The sequence below is a fragment of the Perna viridis genome, chromosome 3 (genome assembly GCF_037379345.1).
Source record: "Perna viridis isolate PV_CMFRI_1.1 ecotype Kerala chromosome 3, ASM3737934v1, whole genome shotgun sequence".
NCBI classification, from domain to species: domain Eukaryota; kingdom Metazoa; phylum Mollusca; class Bivalvia; order Mytilida; family Mytilidae; genus Perna; species Perna viridis.
This window is the reverse complement of record NC_142447.1, coordinates 49,293,018-49,315,768: the sequence shown is the minus strand read 5'-3', so window position 1 is coordinate 49,315,768 and position 22,751 is coordinate 49,293,018. Positions and strand designations below refer to the sequence as shown.

The following is a 22,751-nucleotide window of genomic DNA, read 5'->3' as shown; positions in this document are numbered from 1 at the left end:
CATTTGCTTATATTTTCTTATGTTTGGGTTCTAATGTCATTAGTGACTAATACTAATTCTGAAAGTGTGAATGATTATACATATTCTCTAGCTCCTGCACTGTTCAGATGAAAGGAATCGTATGTTCATTCGAACTACCCTTAATTCTGATAATGAATTTTGAAATAAAAAATGTCCAGATTATGTGAATGACTGCCTCTCACCAAGTTCTATAATCATAATGTATCAATATTATTTTATGACACAATACCAGACACTGGTATTGATTGTACTTATTGTCAGAATAATTGAGTGATCTGGATATTTAAATAGGTCATAGTAATATGCTTTAATTAGATCCTGTAAAAGTCAATATATGATTCAGATGAGAATTCCATTGTAAGATTTTAGATCTGTTGTGTCATTTTATATATGAATCACTTCATATATCTGCATCAACTGATATAAACTTTATATTTCTTAACTGTAATACTGCTAACAGTGTGTACCATTCACATTGTAGTAGCAGTGATCTGGGTACCATTTACAAGTCTTCCTGTAAGTTAGGAAAGGAAAAATTTTGATCTTGAATAAATTAACATAAGTTCAATTTAGTAAACCGCCTGTATACATTTGTATCAGTAGAATAGCTATATTGAATGTAGAATAAGTACAGCTCTGCCTAAAAACCAGACAGAAGCTTATGATAAGTGATGCATACATTTTATCCCAAATATTTTTTGATTGGAAATCCTTTAGTAGGCTATATACAAACTGTGTTCAACAAAAAAAGTGGAGATGAAAGTTGCCCACTGGAGATATTAACACTTAAAATTTGGTTAAATATTACTAAAAATATTGGAAAATTTCCTGCCAGAATTTTTACCAGTCAAAAAAATTCATGATATACATGTACTGTATAGCATGACGAAGAAAATGAACATAAGAAATGTTGTTTTTAGGACCTAACAAAATGCAATTAAACAGTTTCATTGATCATCTTGAGATATGATAAATCGCCCACTGCCTGGTTTTTAGGCAGAACCATACTTAATTGCAAAGTTGGTTATAATAATGAAAATGAGTACTTAATTTTTAAATAGTCTCCATAAATATTTCTCTGGGATGTATAGTGAGTGCACATAGAAAAGAAGGGGTGTAAGAGTATATCTTTGATGACACCACTATTACATGCCTGACAGATGCTTTAAACATTCTGATATGTGCCCCTTTCTTTAGCCAGTGCATGTGTGCTATACTTCAAAACTGCCGATGAAAGATTATCATATATTAAAATATGTACTTGTGCATTTTGTAGTAAATGCATTTGTATTTCTGTATCAGCGGATATTGTGGAAAGATAGAATTACATAGTCCCATTGTGACAACATGTACTATAAAATATAAATTTTTCTCAGTATTTTTAATTTAAACTCCCTGTGTTCATGAAATCTTACATTCTTCTAGGATTGTTCAAGATCTTAGGATTCCACGGGAAAACTCTAAATGAAGATTAAGTTTCACACACTTGAAGTTTACTTTTCAAACTTAACAATCCTTTAAAACAATTCAGGCTTTCTACTTTCCAAATGGAAAGTTGAGCGTAATTTACTGCTTTCCCACATCAGAATTGCCCTTGCCTCGGATGACAAGGAAAGTAGAATTCTAGAACACCGTCTTCAATTGTCTTGACATTGTAAATCACATGCATGTGAACAAATTCCATACATAAAGCTTGTAACAGTAATAAGAATCAGTGAACACACCTGAATATTGGATCTAATTATTTTCTTCCCCTGATAAAACCCAGCCACTTGCTATCACTAAGAAATTAACCTTTTGCATTAAGGTTGACTAGAGGTTGTTCTGTATACTGACTCAGTGATACTGGTAGTTTTGTCACAATGATATTAGATGTGTAAAAACTGAACCTTGTTCTTGTGATATTTTTTGAGACACAACAGTTCATGTTAGGCCTTTATTTTTCATTTCATAATCAAATAAGCTGATAAAGGTGTATATGTACTATGTAATGATGTAAATTTCATGTCTGTATTACTGCTATATCCAAAAATTATGCATACATGTTTTTGACATCTATTTTAAATGGTTTTCAAGGTCATTATTTTGATAGCTTTTGAGTATTATGTAGGTGGGAATGATAACAAGGCTTGCTTGAATGAATTTGTCGGCAAAAGATGTTCATGTAAAATAGCTTTATATAGAGCATAAAATGTTTTTATTGGAAACTGTAATCATGACTTCTACAAGTAAATTTTGTTTTAAAAATTTTAATTTACAGGTCATGAGCTTCCAAGCATAGCCAAAGAGTGAATAAAAAAGGATATTTGACATTTCTTCACTGTGGGTCAGAAGAAACTACGAAGTTTTGGTAAGTGTAGTTCAGTATAGCCTTAGTATTTCTACATTGACAAAAGTAACTAATCTTATTAAAATGAAATAAAATCTGCCATGCTTCACTCCATACAAGGTGGAACACCAACTTGATATAATCGGACCAAATGATTTAGCTGTTACCCCACACATATAAGTGTAGTCAATGGTTATGATGCACAATGTAAATATGAATGATTTTGAATCACTTGGGGGGGGGCTCAAATGCGTTGATTGGGATAAAAGGGGGTCATGCAATATTTATCCCATTTCACCTGAAAATATTCCTTTCAAATAATGATTTTTTACAAAGAATGTTAAAGGATGGCACATTGGGCCAAAAATGGCCCCAAGTATTACTTTGACCATTTGTATCACTGCCACTAGAATGGGAAGGACAGGATTGATTCACAAGTTCCAAAAGTCAAGTAATAGTGCACCATTAATCCTTTTCTATCCCCATCAAAATTATTCCTCTATAAAGAGCAATTTGTTTACGCAGTAAAACATTGAGAAAAGACAAAACCAAATCCCTTTCAAGTGTAATATTTGCTTTTGTCACAGCATATTTTATGCCCTGTGGGGCAGGGCCCATTTTAATCCTGATCAATGGTATAAGCAGACAGTTTTACAGAAATAAGTATGAATTGTCTTGTGAAGCTATGTTTATTTTTACTTCGGCATGGTAACCATTGGTGATGATAACTTCTTGCTGACAAACATCTTATCTTATCTAAGAAACTTGTCTTAACATTTGCATTTCTATGAAGTAATAAAAAAAAAACTGGATATGTGAAGTTGACTTTTAAAGATAATACACAATGAAATGACTATGATTTATATTGTAAACATGAAGGTAATATAAACTTCAGATTTCAATCACAAATCTACTATGTATCTTCTACCTGAGTAGGAAAAGTAAAATTGAAAAATCTCCAGAACAATAAATTTAGATTATCTTGTAGTAAACAGTTGTAAAGTTATCCTATAAATGTTGATAGAATTTATCATTCAAGTCTTGTTATGAATGAGTGGTTTCAACAATCACACAGGTACAACTGTACATGTACATGTATAGTATACCTTAAATTTAATGCATTTAGTAGAAAAAGTTATAGAAAATTTTATAAAATCAAGATTTGTAGTAGAGTCTGGACAAACTTTCTCACTGTCATCTTGGTGAAGACCAGGCCCCATCGCTGCAAAACTTGAAAGATTTCTTAAGTCTGAGAAAATTCTCAATTGTTTGTGATGTCATCAATTTCAAAGACTGATTTTAGTTACCATGGAAGTTAAGAATATTCTCAGGCTTAAGTATTTTTTTTGCTTTAGTGATGTCAGGATCTGTTTTTAACGTTGATTTAGCTTTATGCCCAAAATTTTGTTTGTTGTCTGTTTATTCGGCATTAACCGTCTATGAAAGTGCTTAGTAATAAAAACCATAGGCATACATGTATGTTCCTTTCCTTTATTGACTAAGTCCACTTTTGCATATTATTGTAATGTTGTGTTTGTTTTTTGAATCTTTATCTTTTAGACCCATTACATGTTGACCTTCCACATCACTTTGTAAATAGAAATGATCTTATGAAAATGGAGCTTGCATTTTTAGCATTCAGTCTTTGCTGTTCACATCTGTGAAAAAAAGAAATATTTTTGGCAACAGCTTGTCAACAAACAAGGACATGGAGGTTCATTGATTTATTGCTTGTGTGCATACAGTTCTGTTATTATAGCTAGGTGCATACTGTCTGTCTGTTGATGTTGGAAGGATGTATTAGGTCATTGATGACCATGATAGTTTGAATGATTCATGGGACTTCATAAGGCATCATTTAGTAGACTGGTGATCATTATATGGATTTAACTGATTTTTTTTAATATAGATTTTGCAGCTTTCCATTCTTATTGAATCAAAAATCATGTTGCATGTTACTGAAAACCAGATAATATGTTGTAGTTTAATTATGGTAAGGCTACCCCTATCAATTTTACCACACCACTGTTGTACAAGTCTCTAGATTGTAGTATAGTAAATTTATTTAGATAGTTCACAAAATATTCTAAAAACAGCTTTCAAAGCATAAATATTATTTAGTTTGGAACCTTGCCTTCTTACAACATCTTGTGCTTCTGATTTTGTGTTACCAATGTTTTCTATACTGATATCAGACATGCTGGTATTGTACAAATGACATGGTGGTAGATGGAACCCTACTCTGCTTGGCATCTCTGTGATTGGAGATGTATTGGGTTTTAACAATGTACACTGTTCATGTAGGTGTCTAACTAAGATAGTATTTAAATTGCTTTTCACTGCACATAAGAAGGAAATTGTGTTTGCAATGGCTATCCAACACATGAAACTGAGTATATGTTTGATGTAATTGTTCTTTGTATTTTTTTCTAAAATGTAAATGATAGTCTTAAGAATATGAATAAACCAAGTGCTTAATTAATGACCCATGTCTTGCTCAAGTTACATAACAGACTTGTTCTCTGGTTGTCTGGAATTACATGTATGTATTCCTTGTACTTTTTTGCCTCCTCATGGGGAAATACATATTGATTTTGTACAGCTGTATTTAACATAATCATATCAATAGTTACAGTAGTGGGATACAAATCTGCAAAAAAAAAGATCACTTATCTATGCAGAATGATAGTGCTATTGTTTCTACATTAATGTGTATGTTACTGATTATCATGGCACAACTAGAAGGAATCCCTCCCATCCATAAACCAGGTCAGACAATTCATGTACACCTTTGTTCCTTGGTTATGTCACAGGTAAATTATTTCTGCTGCAGAAAAGTCATGTTTGTTCTGCCAATGAATAATACATTGACTTGATGACTCAGTTTTTTTTAACTGTAAACATCAAGTTGATAATGTGGCCTCAGTGGGTATGAACTAGTTTCTTTCATGTCTGTATTATAGATTTTGTATTGATAAATGATGTTAATTAGGCTGATAAAGTTTCAGGTTGTGGTTTTAAAAAAGCTATAAATTTTCTGTTGTGTGTAGTTTTCTTCTGTTTGGTTTAATGTCAACAATAATTGAAGAGGTTTAACAATTTGGCTTTTCATTAATAGTTGGATTGTGTGAATTTACAGTCTGTTTATCTCTGGTTACTAAATTTCATTATCTCATTGACATGTATTTGGTTAATTCTGGAAACATCCACAGAAAATCAAAATGTGCAAATCCAGCAACTATCAACAGATATTGTTGACTCTTTGACACAGGCAAACAGTTGTCCAGGAGTTACTATTGTGATCTAGTATCCACCCTTATTGAATTTATTGTTGAGGATCTACATTTACCCCATCAGTATTATACTATTACATTTGTATATTGGTGTGTTTATTAACCTAATGCTATAAATGTCATGGGAATAGTTACTCTGTTGTTAATTATCCCATCGCATGGTTTGTATCAAGGATTACAGGGCACCCACAGAGGCAAGTGAGGCAGTTGCCTGGCTAAATATTTGACCAAATATGATTTTATTTCTGCATAAAAATGATTTTAAGTGAGTAAGAACTATAGTTTATGGAAACCCTATAAGTTAAAATACAAAACAGAGTAATTGTTCTTTATACCCCCAGCAAACAAAGATTGGGGGTACATTGCATATAGGTTATACCTTGTCTGAGTGTCTGTCTGTCGAAACTAAATTCTAAGCAGCTTACAGCATTGTTATGAAACTTTGTGGGATGTAACCATGTGGAGTTGTGCATACTGTCAGGTTTTTTTAGTTTGGAAAAAGTTGTAGAAATGATGGCTGTTGAACTTAGACATTTTTCAGCAAAACTTGGTCTCATGCCTTGTTCACAACTCCTCTGTAAAGACTTAAAGGATTGTTATGAAACTTGGTAGCATCTTAAATTACCACATTTGGATGTGCAAATTGTCAGGAATTGAAGTTCAGGCAAAACTTGTCATAATGATGGCTGTTAGCAGTTTTCAGCAAATCATTGGTCTGATGTGTTGTCTCCAACTCCTCCTCAGTGACTTTTAGGACTGTTATGAAATTTGGTGGCATGTTAAATTACCATGTTGGACTTTGCATATTGTCGGGATTTTATGTTTGGACAAAAAATGTAAAAATGACAGCTGTTTTCAGCAAATCTTGGGTCTGATGCATTGTTGGCAACTCCTCCTAAACAACTTGCAGGAATGTAATGAAACTCAATTGAGTATTAGATTACCATAGAAATGTGTACCTATTGTCTGAAATTTATGTATAAAGTAAATTTACAGTCATATTCTGTTGCTGTGTTGTCAACAACAAAAAAATAGTACTGATTCCTGTTTGGTGTTAGGGTCCCATGCAGGTCCGGGTGTTAAAAGAATAGGCCTGCAGGAGTGCTAAGCTTGTCGTAAAAGGCGACTAAATAGTGCTCAGAACTAGCCGGGGGCTAGGCGCTCTGCCCACAGAGCTACTGGGATGTGTGCTCCAGGTGGTGGAATGGTGTACCCCTGGCGTGTTACATGTTGGGGTTGTCAGGCTATAATATGGAAATCCTGACCGCAAACCATAGTGGTGCACTGTGTTGGGAAAGATGTCACGTTCCTCGCACGTTAAAGAACCCTGCTGTGGTATTCGATAGGAGTAGGAACCTTTGCGCTCTGCCACAGGAGGCTAAATTGCCCGACCTTACCCATCTCTCCCATTTTCTAGTGGCAATCAAAATTTGTCGACCCTATTATCCTTGTGTCCCATCCCTTTTTTTCATTTCATCATCATTTCATGTTCATTTTATCATCCATTTCATGTTCATCGTCTGAATATAGCTGAAATATTGCTGCTTGGACGTTAAACCCCAACAATCAATCAATGTTTGGTGTTAGATGTTCTAATATGTTGTGCTTCAAAGCTCTTTAGACCACAGCCATGGTAAAAAAATGTGATTAACACAAGACCACATTGTGCAACAGGTAGGCTGCATCTATTCAAAAATATGAAAAAACTAGTGCTTTAAGAATAGAAATAAATCATGGAAACTCCATTTGATCATTGTTTTACCATGGTCTGTCAATTTTTGTTGGTTTTTTACCCCTCGCTGTTGCTCAGGGTGAAACAGTGCGACATAAATGGTCAACCTGTGGTAAAACAAAGATACAATGGAGTTTCTGTGATTTATTTCTTAATTTAAGAATGACAGCAAAATTGTGTGTAAATAGTGCTTAGTTAAATGGTGCATAAAAATTGTGCCCAAAATGAATAGTGTGTCCACGCTGGTCCCCAAACAGGCTGCAGGGTATTAGTTCCATAAGAACTCATTTAGTCAAATTACAATTTGATTATCATAAATTAAGCTACAGTCAACTTTTTAGTTTTAGATGGGTGAAGACTATTGCAGTTTGTTCAGGCTGTAGAAACAAGTCTCTTCTCTTTCTAGAAGTTCTGAAACCTAGGCCTGGTATGTTTCACTGGTAGTCTAGTTTGCTACATCTCCGTTCATTCCTTCATTCCAAGCTTAGGAAGTCTAGTCTAAGATGCCTAGACCAAAAAAAGAGTAAAACTGATATTATACATGTGCATGTATCAGTTTGATAAATGTATGCTAATTACATGCACATGGAAAGCTACAATAAGAGTAAGTGCATTAGTTTTGATCTTGTTTCTATTTTAATCTGTCCTCTGTAACTTTCAAATATATAAAGGACAAAATGTAAAATACTTGATGCCAGAAAGTAAATAACTCTGAGGGAAGTAAAATGAGCTATGAATGTGTACTTCTATGTTAAGTTGATTACAGGTAAAACTACAGGTACTACCGGTACATGTAGCAAGCGGATTATTGTGGTTTGAGTGATAGGTAGATTAGGTTTGTTATTACATGTATAATGTAGACAGCCAAGGTTACTGGTGTACATGTAACTCCTGTTAAGTTGTTTTTTAAACTTGTTTAAAAGGAAATGAGTAACCTTTGTTTATTTTGCTATAGCCAGAATATGATTCATGTTCCAGTTTATGAATACAGCATGATAACACTGATATGTTATATCTATCCTGATAAACCTTTTTACAGGTCCTCCTGTTCTACCTCTCCTTCTGTTAGATAGCAGATCTGTCTAACTGAATGCTATAATGTTGAACAAGAAAATATAACAAATTTCTGCCACTCTGAATTAAATTTTGTCTGACATTGCCTTTAGTCCTTATAAAAATGACTAAGGTATGAAATTTTAAAAAAATGGGGTTTTATTTAGTATACTGTGATGGTAACGAATTAAAACATCTAATTCCATCTTAAGTATGCAAGTAATAGGTAAAAATATCATTTATTTTCAGGATGTACATGTATGTATTAAACATGCCACACCCTTTTCTTAAAGAGAAGACAAACTGTCAAATCTTAAAACATTTCAGTCATTGATTCTATGCACGGGATGTTTTTTTTTTTGTTTTTTCAGATTGCAAAGTGAACATTTTTAAAATTAAGAAGTCAATGAACTGAGACATTTGACATATATGTATACTGTTGTATGCATGAATTTATGTACAGCCCCATGGCAGTCTACTGTACAAATTGATGTTAATTTGATTTTAATGGTAATAGTTTACATATCCTTGTTATAACTTATAGAAACCAAGTGTTTGATATCTATCCAAAGTAAGCATAAAAAGCATTCAAGATTGAAGGAAAGTAGTTGCTTTATGTAAATTCTCTACAGGTCCCCAAAGTTACTATTATATTGATGTCAGTTGTAATCTGTAAAGAATTCATCAATATATTCATTTTTAAATGCTCTATTGCAGGGCCCTAACAAGTGAGAAGAAGCAAGCATGTCTGCACCCCAGGTGAATGGGCCCTCAAGTCCTACTGGGAAGTACATAGACAATATAGGTAAGATTCTGTACCTCAGGTGAATGGGCCTTCAAGTCATAGACACTATAGTTAAGAACCTGCTCTCCTGACTGTGTTAGTGGTAGTTGAAAATTTACGTTAGCCACAATGTTATACTTCAGAAGTAAAGGCATAAAGATGTTATTGCTAATATCCAATGTATTTGAATAGGCCATCCTCAAAATTTTTATTAGCCACATTCAAGCTCAACTAGCATTTGGCTACATGGTTACCCTCTACCCTACCTTCTACTGCTAACACAGTTCCAGGTGAAGGAACCCTCAAAACCCTTATTGGCAGTTCATAGCCAGTGTAGTTAAAAATCTTCACCCCAATTGAATGGGCCCTCATACCCTATTGGGAAGTACATAGGCATTATATGTAGGTCAGAATCTTAACCCCAGGTGAATTTTTCCTGAAGTCCTACTGTGAAGTGTAATGAATTTTCACCCCAGGATGAAGTGAATGGGCCCTCAAACCCTACTGAGATATACATAGACAACAGAGGTTACTGGTAAGAATTCTGGTAACAGAACAAATAATTTAAGATTGTGTATTTACATGGATTGCAATGTTTACCTTGTGGGAATGAATTGCAATCATATGTTTATACATGCAATGGTAAAGAAAGTACTGAGGAATTTTTAGATTTGACTATGTTAGATGCATACCTCCCAGATTACATGTATATTTTACTGAACGTTTAGTCCCTGACTGAGTGAATTTTGATTAATCCTGATCAATACTTTAATAGAATCAGGCAGGTTAAACTTGTTAAGTAGTTAAATGGTAGTTTTGTCATAAGATCATAACTTCCATGCATAAGTAAATTCTGTTACACAATATAAATACAAATTAAGAATTTAATGGTACTTGAGGAACAGTCCAAGTAATGCTTATTATGTTTGTACATTTCTGTCACATTATTTTATTGTATATTTATAAATATTCTCAATGGTTGCCCTCAAACTGTTTACCTAGAAATTATTTCTTTGAATATCATTAAATTTAGTAAGATTTTTTTCTTATGCTTTTAATTTAAACTTAAAATGATAAATGTTTTTTGCATATATAGTTTTCTTTTTTTGTGAGAAAGTGGATTGTCTGTGTGTTGCAATTTAGGAAAAATATTTGTGATTAGGTTTTTTGTGTTATAAGTAAATCTATGCTCTGTTTCAAACACTGAGGTCAAAAGGCCTTGTTAGGTTATGAATTAAGCCATTTTCCATGTTCCCTAGAAGTTGTATTTAAATGTGAAAAAGATAACAGTCTTGTGTTTTAATGAAATTTCTATAAATTCTTATCACAGTGCATTCAGATCAGCACCTTTGATTCAGATCAAAAGGCTAAGCTTTTTAAAAATGTTGATAGCAAGAAAAACAGATCACTTGGGTTGTTGTAGATTTTGCTGTTTATTTGAATAAATCAGTCACTGGGTTCATATGGGATAAATGTATTGCGCCAAATAAACTTTCAACAAAAAATGAAGAAGTATTCCTGTGAAGTCACACTTTGTATTATGTAGGAGTGGGCGTTTCCCTGTTCATTTTGGTTGATAATACCAAATGACTTCAGTTTACATAGCACTTGATTTAATTTTGCAAATAAGCACTGCAGATAAAATTATCATTTTTAATCTTGATAATTGTCTGTTAAATCTCCATTATAGCTTTCCATCAAATAACTGACCCTAAAGTTTCTATTCAGTTTAAGGTCAAGTCTGTAAAACCTATAAGGAGATGGAATGTAAAACTGATAATATTATAGAGATTGATTTAAGTACACATACAGATCTGTAGGAAATCTATTTTGTAGTGTATGATATCAATATTTTTGTTCGGTCTGGGTGATAAACTTGGCAGATGCCTTAACCTTGGGAGCTCATGATTACATTGATATACCCCTTCTTATTATTAGCACAGAGAAGTCTGTGTGTAGATATCCCTTGTACCCTCCCCCTTCCAAAATTTTTAAATGGTTTTTACCTTTGTTACAAAGGTAATGACAGATATAGTAGCCACTTGACTCACTCTGTTCCTCTGTCATGCTTAGGAGATACTTACTTCCTGTGTTTATTTTTTTCATTTTAAATTTGTTGTACATAATGTTACCCTGCCAGAACTCCTTCACCTGGATTTATCTCATGAAATACTTTGTTTTCTGATCACAATCTAAGGTTTTGGAATTTGATTCTTTCACCATCATGCTATCATCAGACATCATGTTAGTTTGGCTTTTTACACACAGTTGTAAGCTACAGAAGGAATGTTAAGCATTTCCATTTATTGTTACTATTTATAGTAACAAGAGATCAAAGATGATACTTGAGCTGGTAGTGATTAAGTAATCAGGCCAACTTAGTATGATTTAGTAATTAGTAGTCAAGCACCCTGTTAGGGATCTTCACCCCATTAATTTACTTTTGACATAGGTTTTTACTAACCCTGTTCCACTGCAATCCCAGATACATGAGAAAATTAATAGAAAAGAATCCAACTGTGTTGGTTATTCTTTGGTGTTAGTTTTTGAAATTTGAGACATATTTACTTTGAAAGTAGATGTATAATGAGGGGGTATCAAGTAAAAAAGCCACCTACTACTGTTAAAGTTGTGTTCTGAAGTGGAAATGTCCTGTCAACCCAATTAACTGAAGCTTACATCCATAAAGCAACTGCTAGTAAAGGAATTAAATAAACTTATTTTATTTAAAAATGAAGCAAAAAATTAGTAAAGCAAAAAGGATTGAGGAAGATATTCCTGAAGGTAGGACAAATAAACATTAATTGCAAAAGAAAGGCTTGATTCATTACTTCATTAAAAGGCTCTTCTGGGAGTCTGTGAGTGTGATGTCTTAAGGCTCTTCTAGGAGTCTGTGAGTGTGATATTTTAAGGTTCTTCTGGGAGTCTGTGAGTGTGATATTTTAAGGTTCTTCTGGGAGTCTGTGAGTGTGATGTTTTCAGAATGGTATTGCTACCGTAGTTTTACAAATCTTATGATAAAGAAGTATGATATAAAAAAAAACTACAGTTCACAGAATATCTCCAATCTACAGGTGTTCACACTTCTTCAGCTGTTGTTGTGAAGATAGGAGAATGTACTCCAATTTCTGCTATACTTCGAATAGTGGATTATGTTGTAACCTTTGCTATTCTTTGGCAAGTACAATTTCGATCTGATTAAAGTAAGACCCATCAATTGTTCCATTCAGTGCTGCATGCAGTGACTGAATGGAACAATTGATAGGTTTAATTTTAATTAATTAGATTTGTACAATGTATTGTAACTTCTGCTATTTTTTAACAGGTACAATATATTGGAACTTCTGCCATTTTTTGAACAGGTACAATATATTGTAATGTCTGTTATTCTTTAACATGCACAATGTATTGTAACTTCTGCCATTAAATGGCAAGTGCAAAGTATTGTATCATCTGCAATTCTATAGCAAGTACAATGTATTGTAGCTTATGTTATTCATTGGCAGGCACAATATCATATTTTGTAACCTCTGTTATTTATTATGGTATCATGCTTTCATTGTTCAACATCCATAGACAATATGGTTTCCAACTTGAATATACATGTAAGTGCATGTATCTTAGTGAAATTATATCACAAGGTGTCATACCACAGAAAGAAGACTTGGATTCATAATAGGGGTTGTGAATAGACCTTTTGTGGTAAGTTGGTGAGCATGCTCAGTGTACACTTGCGTGAGGTAGGGCTTGGGTAGAACAAAAACATTTCCTCGCGGAAGAGTATATTGAGCATGCTCTACGCATGCTCATCAACTATCCTACAGTTAGCACAAAAGGGTCTATTAAACTATTTAAAAGCTCTGCCAAAAAGAGGCCAGAAGCAAGAATTTCCCGGATTTCCTGAGAACTTGACTATAGTATATTATAGTATAAGTGAATTGATCTCACTGAAATTGTACAAGGTGCAACTGCCACATCACAAAAGGAAGGCTAGGATTGAGGCTTGCAACCAGGAATTACGGGTCAGAAACAAGCATATTGATGTCCAGTCAATAACATTATTAGTTTATAGTTTATAATGTGTACTACAAAAAAGGCAGGAATTGAATCTAGGGATTGTGATTTAAATGTGTTTAGAAATGAGGCCATTGAGGGACCAGAAACAAGCATTTTCTTAATGTGTGGATAAGAACTTAATAAAAGTGAATGGAATATATTATACCACTAAGTGCTGTACGCCCAAAGGAAGACTGGCATTGATTTTAGAGGTTAGGACTGGAACTATGCTAGAATTAGGGAACAAAAAGGGGCCTCTTCAATTCTGGTCATACTTTTATCGTGTGTGAAATATTTAATTGCAAAACCAAAATTCAGAGTAAATCAAGCTTGATGCTGTGTTCATAGTTGCCTGAACTGTTAAGGGTTTGGGGTCTGTGGTCTGATCCAACTTCATCCTGTGATGTGTTTTATTGGCACCTATAATGTATCACTACTATTTTATGGTAATTCTACAATTATATTTACATGTGGAATGACACTGTTCTCTGATGAAGTATATTATGATAGTTGTATATCAGTTATCTGTTTGTTTCTATCAATTGTATGCATGTTGAAATATTCCATCTTGATTAAATGTTTTCCTGTTGTTCTTATGTCATTGTGTCAGTTAACATTATAGAATAAGTACAGCTTTGACAAAATTGTTAACAATGGAGGTTTAAACTGGTCATATTGAATTGAATGGCAATTTATTGTAATTCAGTTTACACACATTTTATTGTGGTTTTACAAACACTTTTAACTCCTTAAAAGTAGGTGTTGGCTAAATTTCAGCATTGTCAAATACTCTGTATCCTAGTTAAGTTTCCTTTTCAAGTACTCTAAAATACATTAATATTTGTAACATTCTAAAACAACAATTGTTGTTACCCCCTCCAAAGATACTTTATTAATGAACACATTATCTGTTTGGGAATCCTCTGGTTATGATAAGTAATCTTTATTATACTTGACTATATTGAATCCTTTCTAGGGTGTTAATTGGGAAAGGAAGTCATGCATGTACTCTTGTGAGATAGTGTAAACTAAATGCTGTTGGTTTTCATGTGTAAGCTGAAAATTTTGACTTAAAGAGATTCAGGCGCCAAACAAGCCTGTGAAAGGTGGGTGCTTACTGAAATAGAAACAGAAGAATCACAATAGCATTGATTACCCTGATTCTTTCTTTAGATCCTGATGACCCAGAATATCAGCGCCAGATGAGAAGACCAGCAGAGATCAAGGAAGATGTCAAACAAATGCAGGACAGATCCAGAGTATCACTAGTTCTCAACAGTGAGGCATTTCGTAAAGAATTAGAAGAGATTATAAAAGAACAGTTCTCAGAAGGAAATTGTCCCACCAACCTTTTAGCTCTGCAACAGATTACAGAATTACTAAACCCAAACAACAAAACACAAAGTTCTGGTGGGGTATGGAGAGGAGGTAAACAATCTTTTATTGAATGAAATAATTATTTAAAAATTACTTCATAGATAAGAAAAATCTTGTGATTTTTTAAATATTAAGTAGCACTTCAGCTAAGAATCATGCAAAATGTGATTCATGGGTAAAAAGCCTACATATTTTTTTTTTGGATATTTTGTTTGAAATGTCATAGTAAACAGAAATTAACATGTGGTTTTTCATATAACCTGTGCTGTTAGGAGATAAAAATTATATAGAATGCACTGTAGATTTCTAAATGAAGGGAGATAACTCTGTGAATGGCACTCAAATACAATAGAATCTACTGGATTTTCAATGTGGATTATCTCCTAAGAGCAGGCAGATTTGAATGAATAATTATACATTTCATGGTATAGACCCATAAAACAACTTAATTACAAAAATAAACATATGTAGCCGTTTTGGGGGTGTATCACATTTTTCAGATTTTGCATGATTCTTACAAAGACAGCTACTTATATAGATAAGTAAAGACAGTACCATTATTGTAGTGTCACTGTTGTGATAAGTGACTTTCCACTCTCAATATTTATTTTTTACATAAGGTAAAATTAATTTACCCTTGATATTTGTAGTAGCTTGTAGATGAAAGCAATAACAATCATGTTCCCACACATCATATCAATATAATGCAATATAAGACCAACTCACTGAATACATATACAATATCCTGTGATAATGTAATACTAAACTGAGATACAGTTACATCTATTATTCTTATGCTACAGTGAAAAAGAAAAGAAAAGATATAGATCAATCTTCTAAACTGAAAGAAAGTGTACAATATTTCAATACATATAGTTTTCACTGACCTGTTTTTAAAAATAACTTGTCTTGTCAACCTTGATGTGCAGTAAATGTCAAAAACAATGTTGTTAAACTCAATTATCATACAATAAAAGGATACAAATTTTCTCACAAAGGAATATCAAAAGTAGGGATATTATTTTAATGCCTGGGGAAAATAAGTTCACTAAGAAATCACAAAAGCAATCAACTGTTTACCATTACTGTAGTTTACAACTTTAAAAAAAGCCTAAAAAGTCAGTTATCTATTCACTTTTATCTGCAACTTTGGTCATTAGAAGTACAAGGGACTTGTACCGTATGTGACAGATGTTTTCTCTATATTATTAGATTTATATGACTAGTTAGGGAGGTATTACCCAATTCAACCATATACAGTAGTAAACTGGGGAAAACAAAATGTCTTATTATCTAATGACAATATTATATGTAGTAAGATAAGATGATGGATAGGTTGGGAACCTGGGAATGAGGGTGAAATGGAAAACTGCAGTAAAATGGACAGGATTGCTTTTTTCCATTTCTAGTTTAATTTTAAGGAGGGATGGTAAAATAAATGCTTTCCTCTCTCTCCAACTTAGATGGTTCAAATTACATGTAGATACATGTCCTATCAAGGTATTAAAAATTCATTTCCTTATATGAGTCTTGAATAAAATGTTTGTGCACATGTCTGTTTTCCTGTTGACATGTATGTCATTGGGTCAAGAGATAAACAGTGTATAAATATTTCAAAATGTGCTGCTTATGTTAAAACTAGAAATAACAAAGGTTTGACCCTTACATCATTTATAAATACTTTCTAATAAAGTTTTGATTTTCACAGGATGGTCTTAAGCTTGACATCCCAAATGATTCTGGATCTTTAATTTCTCCTAGTTCATTTGAATCCATATGTTACTTGAAAAAAGAACTTGAGGAGAAACACAGCATATTTATCCTTTTATGTTTTCAGTTCCATCTGTCATTCCAATTAACGACATTAAAGGTACTGAAACTGCCAAGTACGCCAAGCATGAGAAGCAGTTACGATGTAAAGTTGCTTCATTGTATAGAATCATAGACATGAATGGATGGACCTGTGGAATTTATAATCATATTAGTGTAAGTAAAATTTCAGAAATATGATAAAGAAAGATTGTCGTAATGTGTATTAAGACGCTTGTTACTTCAGTTGTTGGGATACGTGTAGGCATAAAAAATGTCTTCAACTATTGAAAGATAGACCTTTCTGTTTATAAAAGGGCTTTACTAGGTTGTTTTTAATGAATATGACTTCTCAAAATTCACTTATAGTTATCATTGATTTATTCCTGATTTGTTTTTGACATCTGTTGCCTGTCCCAGCATACCTGCATGATGACTTGTATGTTAGTTGAAAAACATCATGTTAAAATTTTTACACATTTTTATGCGTCCATGTATTGTGACTTATGAGTAAACATCTTTACACATACATGTATTCTGTCGACTTTCCAGGTTTGGGTGTAGTTTGTAATAGGGGAAATCCTTCCAGTTCAAGTGGGTTGAACAGGATATTTATACAAAGCATATAATGTTAATTAATGATATTTAAAGTTTTTATTTTAAAAAATGTAGTCAATGAAAAACAATTTTCTCCTGCGTAAAAAGAATTTGAATATGTGAAGTCTTACAATAAATTACTGTAATTTGAACATATTTAATGTCAAATTTTAATTCAGTATGTGACAAATTCAGATGTTTCTTTTCACACAAGTAATATTTTTCACCTCTAGATTTGTCTTATTATGAAGAAATAAGAATACAAGCTACAAAATCATTCTTGATAAAAACATGATTTGAACATTACATTCTAGATATTTTTTACATTTATTTTATAGGCAAGAATAAATCAAGAACAAGAACACTTTTTACTGAATCCATTTGGAGTGTTGTACTCAGAGGTGACAGCATCATCACTGGTCAAGATTGATATGCAAGGGGAGGTAATTGACCCAGGATCTACAACATTAGGAATTAATAAAGCTGGTTTCACACTTCACTCAGCCATTCACCAGGCTAGGCCGGACATTAAGTGCATTATTCATCTACACACACCTGAGGCAATTGCTGTAAGTACGGAGAAGCCAATAGTATGTTCTGTATAAGCTAGTAAGATCATCAGTTGATCATAATTAGTTGTGTCCTTCTGCCTACTTTGTGTTACATTGACTAGCTAGTGAAAACTTCTTTGCAAGTTAAGAATGAACGTTTTTTATTTCTAATGTTAAAATCATTATATGCCTGTCTTTGAAGGAACTCAGGAATATCATCATTTGTCTGTCTGTCCACACTGACTATAACTGAAAGATCCTTGAAGGAATTTAAATAATTTTATGGAGCAATGTTAGTCATTGTAGGATGCTCTCTATTGTTGAACAGCAAAATGGCCGGGGGGATGGGGACTGGCTTAATATCAAACAATTCATCACTGTTCTTATGTATGTTCTTCTGATTATCATGAATTAACTCCAAAATGCCTTGATGGACACAAAATGTGTAGTTTAAGTCCAAATGTAAGAAGTTTCCATCTGTTTTTCTACAATTCTTAACTTTTCTTTAATCAAATTATTGGACTTAAAACACTGAAAAAAGTGGGGTTTATGTAGCATGTGCTTTATCACAGCTTTATGCCCCGTGCAGGTCCAGGTGTCAAAAGAATAGGCCTGCATCAGTGCTAAGCTTGTCGTAAAAGGTGACTAAATAGTGCTCAGAAACCTAGCCGGGGGCTAGGCGCTCTGCCCACAGAGCAACTGGGTTGTGTGTCCTGGGTGGTGGAATGGGGTACCCCTGGCATGTTACGTGCTGGGGTTGTCAGGCTACAATACGGAAAACCTGACCGCAAACCATTGTGGTGCACCGTGTTGGGAAAGATGCCACGCTCCTCGCATGTTAAAAGAACCCTGCTATGGTATTCGATAGGAATAAGGAACCTTTGTGCTCTGCCACAGGAGGCTAAATTGCCCGACCCTACCCTTTTATCTTGTGACAATCAAAATTTGTTGACCCTATTATCCTTGTGTCCCATCCCTTTTTTCATTTCATCATCATCATTTCATGTTCATTTTGTCATCCCTTTCATGTACATCGTCTGACTATAGCTGAAATATTGCACCTTGGGCGTTAAACCCCAACAATCAATCAATCAATCAATCACAGCTTTATTGAACATATTCACAATCGCTTGTTAGTAATGAATTCCTCCCTTTTAAATAATGATGGTATTGAATGTTTTGTAGGTATCTACTATGAAATGTGGTTTTCTTCCTTTGTCACAAGAAGCACTGATTGTAGGTGAAGTTAGTTATCATGATTATAATGGAATTTTAGTTGATGAAGCTGAACGTGATCAATTGCAGCGTAGCCTAGGACCAAATAATAAGGTAAAGCATCATCTTACAACTTAAAGGTCAGTTTTTAGAAGCAGTGTGAAATGAAAGCATGACCTGATATGGACTTACTGAACTCTACTATATTTTAAAGTTCTTCCACCACTTTTTTATGCACCTGTACTGTAAACGTATTAATTTTGGCAGTGTACTACTTTTTGCTATTTTTACGGTTGCCTCAAGAATGCAATAAATTAGTACCCACAAAAATATATTCAAATTACCAGGTCTTTTGACTGTTCTAATCATGGTTTCCACAATTTTGAATTGAAGCATTGTTTTGTCTAAGGGTCGTATCATTCAATGCAATTGAGTATGAATTTATACTAAGTCTATTATAAAAACGTATATAGTAAAAGCATGTGGGTTATAATTTCTAAATTCATGATCTTGTTTACATATTTGTATCAATGGCCATGATTTACCTGTCAAATCAAAGAACAGAAATCAATATTATGCAAACATTTTATTCACAAAAAGAACAGAATATAAGTATTAAACACACACTACAGGTAATCACCGATAAAAGATTACCGTTAAATACACACACTGATAACTGTCAATAAAAAGTCAATCTGTAAACATGCAATTAAAGTTTCAAAAGTTTATCCCTCCAATAGCTATTGCTTAAGTGAGTTCTTTTTAGTTTTAAATAAGAATACATTGTTAGATTAAAATGGCAAGAGGAAACTGTGTGGGCTTGTCAGTTAGTTGATGTCGTATTAACAGCCATCATTTATTTTATTGAAATATTAACGTTAAAATTACTGTTCAAAAGAGAGATCACACACTGCCGAGAGACTTTTGGAAAAAAAAGCTTTATCCTCCAACCTTGAGAACTGTGAAAATTAATATCCCAAACATGTTGACTTTTCAGAAACCGTGAAAATCAGTTGTCACGAAAATCAATATATTTACAGTAACTGGAAGTTGGGAACATATTGTTTGTACATCCCACATGTTTTCGCGCAATAAGGCAAATGTTGGGTTTGGATTCTATGATTGTTTTTCAAGCTGCAACCTAAGCACTATATACATATTAAGTTATTTTAAGGTCCAATCTTGCTGGGACCAAAAGATTCACTGGTTGTAAGGTTTCAACAAAAAATGAATAATTTGGATTCTTTGATATGCTGATTCCAACAGTGTATTTAGATACTGGATGTTGGTTCATAATAAGTAAATGTTCAGTTTCAAATTATAAAATTCTATGCTGTTTCAAATATCGATCAAAATTCGAGCTGTTTTAAGCTGAATTTTTTTTGTTCATATTTGCCCTCAGCTGTTTAGGGTTCGTTCTCTACAGCCTTTTTTTTTACATACTATTTTCATAACAAAGCATCCTTTTTACATTTAAAAAGTGACCAAAATCGAACAGAAAATATATGAAAACTTGAATATTCATTCAAAAAAAAATTCAGGAAAAATGTAGTAAGAATTATTTAGATTTTTATCGTGTGTAGTGGATGAGAGGAAGAGAAACATTTATTTTTCTGTTGTAGGTTATGTTTTTGAGAAATCATGGTGTAGTAGCATGTGGATCCAGTATTGAAGAAGCATACCATTATGCAGTCAATGTTATGTCAGCTTGTACTACACAGGTAACATTTATTAACACATAATTGTATTGTACATTCAAGAACTACTATTAAAGAGGGAAAAAAAAACTGTTGTCAAATGTTCTACCCAAATGACATTGCATAGTTCTTGATTCAGTGCCAAGTTCATGTTGGATATTATTAAGGAAAACATTTCTTTGTAGAAGTGATGTCTATTGTAACTTGTACTTCATTCCTTCAGTACATTTACTCCTACATCCTATAAATATGCCAAGTTGTTTACACCTTACCTGTACTATTGGTATACACTGCTTTATAACATTATACAAGTGATTAATCACCACAGGAGCACCTGTCACTATCATATGTTCTTGCAACACTCAACAAGTTGTTTAAAATTCTTGGCTGTAAAAACTACTAGTCCAGGAAACAAAATGGCATTTTATTTATGTTCATGATTATAAATGATCATTTCCTTAGAAATACAATAAAGCTATAGATAATCTAGAAATTGATATTAAAGAAAAAAATCAATTACTAAGAGAAAGGGAGATAACACTATTTACAAATAAATTCCTTCGTATGTTCTAGATATGTTCCTGTCATGGAGTAGAAATCTATCTTAATACTCACTGCAAAAATTTGGGGCTACATTGAAATAACTCTGACTGTCCATCTGTCCACTAAAAAATGTGTGTGACTTTTGAACTGGTTACACAAGATATCCTGGTTTAGAGTTTATAAAAAGTGTTAAGTAGCCAAGAACAGGTTATTTTGCATAATATGGTTTGCAGAAAATATTAACCAATAAGAAGGCCAGTTGTAAATAAAATTAAATAATATATCTTGTGAGACCTAAAACCACTTAACCACTAAATAAATTCTGATAACGTGTTAGGTAGGAGGAAACATTAGGAGTGGTTAGTGAGACAGCAAGTCCAGCTTTTTGTGAGCTTGCTCACAGTATTTCTTGTAATACCTGTATTTTAATGCTTTCAGACAAAAGCAGTACCAGCTGGAATAGATAACCTCATATTGGTCAGTGAAGAAATTAAAAAGTTAACGTTCCAAGTTGGTAGTCAAGGTGGTGGTGGTGTTGATACTGGCGGTAGGAAGTGGAAGACAGGAGAGTTAGAGTTTGAGGCAGTCATGAGACAGCTAGATAATGTTGTAAGTTATTGATAAAGGATGTTTAGTTCATCCCTTTTTTGTTAGTGGTAAAAGAAGACTGGGGTTGTTGTATGTATTGGTGGGAAATGCTTAATAAACAAATAAAACTTTTAATAAAGATTTTTGATACCCCTGCTTTGATGAGAGTATCCTTGTGTCCTATCATCAATCACTTTTTGTAATCCAGGTGATATTTTAAGAGCTACTCTGCCAAATCTATTCAAACTCTTCATACATTTTTGTGGACAAAAATTTTAGATGAAGTTCATAGTGATGTGCTCTGCATGTAACTTTTTCATGGTCAGTTATTGGTATGGCACTATTATAGTTCACATTATCCTTAGACAGTTGGTTTTGTGCAATAACTGGAGTAGTAGTTGATAGATCTTGTACGACTATCAGTGTATTGATCTCTAATTGAAATTATAGCATGAAGTTCAGTCCCAAAGGTGGAGGTTTCTATTGATTTTGTGTATCACCCAAATTTGTTTGAAATTTGTTGCTTTATAAACATTTTCATAAACTTGTTATAAATTGCTTATTACTTAATCTTTCATTTAATTGCAACATTTTAAGTTTTTTTTAACCACGGGTCAGGAACCTATGTTATGTCAAACGTTTAATAACAATTTAATACAGCATCAAATTTGAATGTTTTTTTGTTTTGTTTTGTTTTTTTTTAAATTTATTTTTGGCCTTAACTCAACAGGATTCGACATGTGTGGTCATTTGAAGTTTGGCCTTTAAGTCTTGTTTAATTGATATTTGACACAGATATTTAGACCCTTGTAAATATAATTTCCTTGGGGAAATTTCAGTCTGTCCATATGATATAATGTCCTTTCTTTAGGAATTGCTCCATTCTCTTGAAACTTTATGCAATGGTAGATCTTTACATGGAGATGTGCATATTGTCAGGAGTTTTGGAATCCAATTTTTATTTTTATAAAAGATATGGCTTTGCATTTTTCAGAGTACTGTCTTGACATCATGTTGTCTACAACTCCTCATGAATGACTCATTTTTTATTTTTTTTTTCTTGTGAAACTTGATGAAGTGTCACCTTCAGATCTCTATATGGAGGT

The 22,751-nt window shown here is 33.1% G+C and overlaps 1 protein-coding gene across 35 annotated transcripts in view; it reads left to right on the top strand.

The window, feature by feature from the left end:
- Positions 1–22,751, top strand: part of LOC148622718 (protein hu-li tai shao-like) — a 42,215-nt gene that overhangs the window by 4,711 nt on the left and 14,753 nt on the right. For 24 of the 35 annotated variants that reach the window (XM_088572822.1, XM_088572813.1, XM_088572816.1 and 21 more), the window contains exons 2-9: positions 2,282–2,371; positions 9,146–9,233; positions 14,442–14,696; positions 16,483–16,631; positions 17,390–17,620; positions 18,788–18,931; positions 20,440–20,538; positions 21,496–21,666. In XM_088572822.1, the coding sequence (XP_088428948.1) occupies positions 9,173–9,233; positions 14,442–14,696; positions 16,483–16,631; positions 17,390–17,620; positions 18,788–18,931; positions 20,440–20,538; positions 21,496–21,666 (1,110 nt within the window). In that variant the 5' untranslated portion in view covers positions 2,282–2,371; positions 9,146–9,172. Of the gene's footprint in view, positions 1–2,281; positions 2,372–7,716; positions 7,803–7,957; positions 7,980–9,145; positions 9,234–11,872; positions 11,997–14,441; positions 14,697–16,482; positions 16,632–17,389; positions 17,621–18,787; positions 18,932–20,439; positions 20,539–21,495; positions 21,667–22,751 lie in introns of those variants that run through there. The other 11 variants (XM_088572825.1, XM_088572819.1, XM_088572803.1 and 8 more) reach the window with 4 other exon arrangements.